The sequence below is a fragment of the Geospiza fortis genome, unplaced genomic scaffold (assembly GCF_000277835.1).
Source record: "Geospiza fortis unplaced genomic scaffold, GeoFor_1.0 scaffold206, whole genome shotgun sequence".
In the NCBI taxonomy this organism is placed as follows: domain Eukaryota; kingdom Metazoa; phylum Chordata; class Aves; order Passeriformes; family Thraupidae; genus Geospiza; species Geospiza fortis.
The window spans coordinates 6,836,717-6,843,802 of NW_005054311.1; the positions used below are offsets into that span (position 1 = coordinate 6,836,717).

The following is a 7,086-nucleotide window of genomic DNA, read 5'->3' on the forward strand; positions in this document are numbered from 1 at the left end:
AGTAATAGTCCCTTTCTATATGCCTTCAGTGGCCTGACAAATTGTATGCTGCATCCACTTGTGTGCTTCTGCAGCAAAAATTAAAACAAAATAAAACTGACATTACAGAAGCCCTTGACAAAAATGTTTGAGAATATTTTACCATATAATGTACTACTAAAACCAGTCATTGGGGACAATTAAACACAGCATAAAACATGTCATTCTTTAATCTGCTTTTGCATTTTGATTAAGAATTGCAGATAACAATGTGAAGGGTATTCTCAAAGCAAGGGGTGTAATTGACAAGAGCCCTAGTACTCATTAACTGAAGATTAAATTTAAAGCAAACTGAATACCTATCTGATGCAGAATACAGAGAGCTGTTGGGGTAATGGAGATCAAGTTCAATGAAATATTTTATATTTTTGCCTTTGAGGATGCAAAAAGCTAAAAGCAGGATTGAAAAATTGTCATGATTTTATGAACAGTGTGGAAAATCTGCAGAACTGAGTCAGGTGTGACCTTCCTGGAACGCCCAGGCACATACAGGTTACCCCCAGTTTAAACACAATTCACTAACAAAGAACCAAAACAGCCTGATCAATAAGTGACAAAAGCATTTATCAGCATCTGGAAATCACTTTTACTGATCAGCAGTTAGTCTGGAAGTAATTGAAGAAGAGAGATGCCAACAGATCAGAAGAAACTGAGAAAAGGGTAACAAACTGATTAATGCACTAAAAAATTGACTCATTAGGAAAGATTAAAAGATGTAAAGGTGCTAAGTAACAGCTCATAGTTTATTTATATAAGCCAAACAAGAAGAAAAATTGTTTGGAATAGGTGACTGAGAAAAAGTGGTATGGGCAAACAAATTTGTGCCAGTCCTGAGAATGGTTTGAAGCTTCCCCTACTGTTCCTGCCACCACTCTGAATAGATGTCAACAGAAGGTGTTAGAATTGGAAGGAAACAAAGTGTTCTGGAGAAGCATGTGTTTGAAACTGGTTTTTAAAAAGTAAGGATTTTGTTTTGCAATGGCCACAGAATCCTTTGTGTCCCGTGGTTGGTGGTAGAAAAAGAAATCTCTCGGTGTCCTGGTTTTTCCAGCAGCAAAGTGGGCTCAGTAATATTTCTTGACTCATGGGGACATTGTGACAGGAAATTCAATGAGAAGAAATATATATTCAGCTTGGTTCTTAAAAATCTTCTTATTGACCCAAATGGGCTTTTAGTCATGCCTTTTGACTGAATAAAGCTATTCTGGGAAAGAAGAGGCAAAACAACTGCAAGAAGAGAAACAGATCTGGCACCATGGTGAATGGAAAAGGGAAAAGCATAAAATCAAGGGAAACACCTGAAAAATTAAAGATTAAAATAAAAGGAGGGAAATAGAGAAGAACTATAGGAGTGGGGTAGAAAATGCAAAGTAGAACAGCACAGAACAAGGGAAAGAGTTCTCAGCTTCCCAATAATAACCAGCCTGAGCAGGTTGCTGCCTCAGAAATTGGTGAGACATAGAGGCAGCTTTTTGCACTGGAGAAGGACACAGCTGGACAGGGCAGCAGGGTGCTGGGGGGGGCAGTAAAATGGCCCCTGCACCACTGCCTGTGTTGCTTGCCCCAGAGCCTTGATGGAGTTACATGGACAGGGAAAGGGCACAAGCAGTAATGAGCCTTCTCTTTCCCAGCTCTTAGGAGCAGCAGCATCAAGCCCAGTTTTACTGAGCTCTTGCCCTCCCTTCACTCTGTCCTCATTACTGTGACAGCAAATTCAGTTTGGCCTAAACTGGCTTTTTTCCCCCCTAGCTTTGAGTGGGGTTAGATCCTTGAATCACTTGATCAAGCTCCTGGACCAAAATTTAGACATGTGAAACTTTGACAGAGGGCAAGTATTGATCTGAGGCTGGTGCCACATATTTAGTTCTGGATGGAAAGGAGCAAGAAAGTAGCATGCTAAACACTCCTTCTGTTCAGCTGAGAGCCTTCCAGACAAGAAAACCTCTCCACAGTTATGTTTGCACGGAAAGTGCGGCAAGAACCACCTGTGCAGGGTCTGCTGGATAGACTCCCAAATCTGACATCATTGTAAATCCTGGGCTGTGCATCTGATTGCTGAAGACCTCCGGAGTAACACAGAAGAAATTCTGTGGTGTTGAAAGAAAATTTTAATTACAAACAAAGTTTAATGGATAATAAGCTATGTATGAACCTAAATTACATAGCCAGTGCCACCTGGTTCTTTCCTGGTTTTGCACTAATTTTATTTTATCAGAATAGAGTGGGACTATATACTGAAGATACTTATTTGTATTATGCAACTTGCAAATACTGAAGACGGCAGATTTAGGTAGGTGTCATTTAAAATTTTAGACACAAAGCCCCTGATAGAGACAGATAAATAAATTCAACTATTGGATAAACTGAGTACTTTTGATCAAGTAACAAAAGTTAAATACTTTGTATGAGAGAACTCTTTTGCTGAGGCTGATTCTGGATTTCATTAGACAATACATTTGATTTAAAACCAGAGGCAATGGGCACAAAGTGAAACACAGGAGGTTTTCTCTAAACATCAGGAAACATATTTTCACTGTGAGGGTGAGCAAGCACTGGCACAGGTTGCCTAGGGAGATTTTGGAGTTCCATCCTTGGAAATATTAAAAATCCATTTGGACACAGCTCTGAGCAATTGGCTCAGGATGGCCCTGCTTGAACATGGTGAGTTGGACAAGATGACCTTTAGAAGTCACTTCCAGCCTCAACATTTTTGTGTTTCTTTGATTCTGCGAACACTGTTCCAATTTACACTCTTAATATTTCTGATGTTTTCTTTACAGGTACAGGAGTTGGGAAGGGCTTTATTGGGGGGTAAGAAGGAAAGCTGAGACTAATAAGTACAATTCTCTGACAAAATACCTGGCAAGAGCAGGATTCTTGTGTCTGATGCACAAGGCCGCAGGGGCTCCAAACAACGCTTTGATGGTTTCACTAAATTATAGATCTCTGCTCTCCAAGACAAAATAAAACAGAGCTTTCACAATTAAGTGTACCTGTATTGTATCCTGATCTCTGGCAAATGAAATCACTCTCGCTGCTCTGGTAGCTTCTCTCTGTTCCTTCATATTCCCTGTTTCCCTTTGGTTGTACATCTTCATTTCTACAACTACTGGAGAAAAATCAGGGGGGAGGAGGGCAGAAATTGTGTGTGCATCAGCAGGGGACTTAAAAACTGCTGGTGGTATTCAAGAGTTCACCAAAGATGACAATTTTCAACAATCTGTATAGCTTCCTACTTTCACAGAAGAGAAGTTGGAGGTGAGCAAAAGTGAAGTTGATGGATAATTGCAATTAAGTTACATTTACTTGCCAAAAATGGAAGCTACCAAATGTGGCAGAGTTTAGTGTGATCCCAAAGACATACAAGCACACAAGATCTGTCATTTTGTTGGTGTGGCTTTCTCTCTGTCTGCAATAATTTGCACCCCAGAAGCATCTTGCTCAGATTCTTTCTGAATTCTTTTGCTTTTTTGCTTTTAAAGCTGGCAGGAAAGTGTTTAGGTTGTTCTTTTTTTTCCTTCTCTTTTTTTTTTTAATACATATATCAGAGAACAGAGTAGAAATGAAGACCCAGCTGGCATAGTGTGAATTTGCCAATCAAGAATGACTGTATTACTCACTTTAAACTAGCTAGAGATGCTTCCAGACAGACAGAACTGCTCAGATGTGGCTTTCTAGATAAAAAATGGCATGTCATTTATCCCAGGAGTCAAAAAATAACAACAACAAAAAGCCAAAACCAAACCCCACAAGGTTTACTTACAATCTATCTGGACTTGTTAAAAGATTTCACACTAAGGGCAAATCATGCCTGACAAATTTGGTGTCCTTCCACAATGGAGTTACAGCATTGGTGGATAAGGGAATAGCAACTGACACAGTCTATCAGGACTTGTGCAAAGCATTTGACACTGTCCTGCACATTGGAGAGACATATTTTGATGGATGGACCACTCGGCAGGTAAGAATTTGGCTGGGTTGTCACATTCAAAGGGTTGCAGGCAATGGCTCAATATCCAGTTGGAGTCCAGTGACGAGTGATGATTTCACGGGTTGGTATTGGGACTGGTGCTGTTTAATGTCTTTGTTGGTGACAAGGATAGTGGGATTGAGGGCACGCTCAGCAAGTCTGCCAATGTCACCAAGCTGTGTGATGTGATTGACACACTGGGGAGAATGGATGCCATCCAGAGGGACCTGGACAGGCTTGAGAGGAGCACCTGTGTGAACCTCATGAAGCTCAATGAGGAAAAGCACCTGGGTCGGGGCAATCCCAGCACAAATTCAGGGAGAGAATGGATTGAGAGCAGCCCTGGGGAGAAGGATTTGGGGGAGTTGGTTGACGAGAAGCTCAACCTGAGCCAGCAATGTGCACCTGCAGTCCAAAGCCAAACATTTTCTGGGCTGCATCAAAATCAGCATGGCCAGCAGATCAAGGGAGGTGATGCTCCCTCTCTACTCCATTCCCATGAGAACCCACCTGGAATACTGTGGCCAGCTCTGGGGCCTCCAAGATAAGAAGGATATGGACTTGTTGGAGCAAGTACAGAAAAGAGACACAGAGAAGATCAGAGGGTTGCAGCTCCTATTCTATGATGAAAGGCTGAGAGAGTCAGAGCTGTTCAGCCTGAAGAAGAGAAGGTTCCAGGAAGACCTTTTAGCAGCATTCCAGCATCTGAAGGGGGCCTACAAGAAAGCTGGAGAGCGTCTTGTTACAAGGGTTTGTATGGATAGGACAAGGGGCAGCAAGTTTAAACTGCAACAGCATGCGGATGTCCCACCCCTGGAAGCGTTCAAGGCCAAGCTGGATGGGGCTTTGAGCCATCAGGTGTACTGGAAGGTGTCCCTGCCCACGGCAGGAGGGTTGGAACTAGATGATAGTTAAGGTCCTTTCCATCCCAAAGCATTCTATGAGCCCAGCATATAATTTGCCTGTCTAAGCTGAAAGACATTGGGAACACAGACAAAGTTGTACATTTATTTGGGAACTCCCTACAGCAGACTACCCACTGCCCTGGAAGAGGGGTGTTTGAACTGGGAGAAATACTGTTACTGGTAAAATTTGTTCTGAGACCTATAGTTTGTAATTGTGCATTTTTTCATTGTTCTAGATATGGAAGTGGACACAAAGAACTGTGCAAGACTGTTAATAAAAAGGAGGTTCAGAATATACTGAAAAGATGACTGCATAATCTTGAGGACTGGAAAAAAAGAAATGGGATGAAATGCAACAATGGGAAAGATACAGTCATGCACTTAGATATTTATAAAAAGCATTATTATTATTATTATTATTATTATTATTATTATTATTATTATTGACAGTAAATGACAAATACAAGGAGTAGCCTGTGCTTGTCACTCACAGCATGACCTGAAACATCAGCGAGATTTGGTCATATAAAAAGCAGATTGGCTGTATTAGGAAAGACAATTTTGGAAGAAATCAGGAGAGATTACCTCTATGGCAGAGACTGGCAGTGGTTTGTGAAAAGCTGTTAAAAATTGCAGCTATGCTGAAGAAAGCTGAATCCAAACTTATCTAGTGCAGTAAAATCTGAGCTACAGAGGCTCTGTCTTACAGGAGGAGAGTAATAAAATGTACTGATAGGTTAGACCTGCAAACAGTGGCTCTAACTACTGCCTATAAATGTATTACAGATTTACATGAAAGGGAAATGACTAACTGGGACACTGGATGTCATAAGAACAAATGGGTATGAACTGGTCTTGAATGTGTTTGAGAAGAGGGCTGTTCTGGTCCAGCCCTTCAGCAAAAGGTACAGTAAAACAGCATATTTAGTGTAAGATGGATCTAGATGTGTTTCAGAGAAGAAGGTATACACAGCATTTGCTCCTACAGCAGCAAAATGCTACCTTCAAAACATCTCTGCCAGTCCCAAGACCCAAAAATCCCAAAGATTCATCTGCTTAGACAGCAGCATGCAAACCCAGAGAGCTTTGAACATCCTGGCCTGTGTACCTCAGCAGCCCAGTTTCATCAGCACCAGTTCCGTTTGAGTTAATGCACCTCACCTTACTGAGGAGCAGAGCTCTTCTTGCATCTAGCATCACCAAGTAATTACAGAAGAACATTTTCTTGGCAGAGGCAGCCAGTGCTGAACCCCCTCTGCCAAAAGGAAATTGCTCGCTTACTAATACAGGACTTAGTCTTCAATGCTGTATTTAAACAGACAACAATCTGACTTTATATGTCTGACCACTGCGCCTCCCAAAGCTTACTCCTGGATTTATGGCCTTGCTCTTGACTGCTCTGGTTAACAAACTGCTCAAAGGTCTCCTCACACAAGAGCTATACCTTAGTGCAAGCCAGATCTCCTCACACAAGCTCTACACTTTACAGCCCGTCAGCGGTGTGTAGCAGCAGAGAGATCAAGGAAAAAGGCAGGTTTTATTCCTGAAAAACAAATGGTTCGCACAGTGGATTAAAAAAACTCACATGAAACGTGCCAACTGAGACAGGAAAAAATCTCGTTGAATGTAAAGCATTGTCTTGTGTTTTCACTATGCAAAAACAGTCACTGTGCTGTCAATTTACACAAAGCTTTCAGCCACACAGATACATGCTGAGCATCTGTACTCAAGATACGTGCCTGGTACCTTCTACCTGTGCAGTGCTTCTGACCTCTGAAGTGTCTCCATGTAAGGGACTGGAAAACCCGTAGATAGTAAAAGCACCCTGTTAAAAACTCACTGCCTTCACCGTAAATATATTAATTGACTTGGACTGGTGCAAACGCTCCCGCTATACATGCTGGGCTTCCATTCAGTAAAAATTAAACACAACCCTTACAATTAATAGAAGAGGTGATCTCTTTGCTTTCTTTCCAACCCCACTCACGCCGGCTTATTAGTGGATAATAAAAAATCACCCCGGACAGTGACAAGCGCTGTGCCAGCGGTCCTCCCTCCTCGACGCCCCTGGGGACCCTCTCTGCTCCCTTCACCCCCTGGTGCTGTCCCCGCACGCCTGTCGCCTGTGCCCGCTCCCAGCCCGGCCCTCCCGGGACCCCGCACGGCTCCCTC

General features: G+C 42.3%; 1 protein-coding gene across 1 annotated transcript in view; it reads left to right on the forward strand.

Moving 5' to 3' along the window:
* Positions 1-2,681: 2,681 nt before the first annotated feature.
* The window catches only part of TMEFF1 (transmembrane protein with EGF like and two follistatin like domains 1), a 118,447-nt gene continuing 114,042 nt past the window's right edge, over positions 2,682-7,086 (forward strand). Inside the window, exons 1-4 of the mRNA XM_014306335.1 lie at positions 2,682-2,700; positions 2,820-2,850; positions 3,826-4,000; positions 4,138-4,480. Coding sequence (XP_014161810.1) covers positions 2,682-2,700; positions 2,820-2,850; positions 3,826-4,000; positions 4,138-4,480 — 568 coding nt within the window. The remainder of the gene's footprint in view (positions 2,701-2,819; positions 2,851-3,825; positions 4,001-4,137; positions 4,481-7,086) is intronic.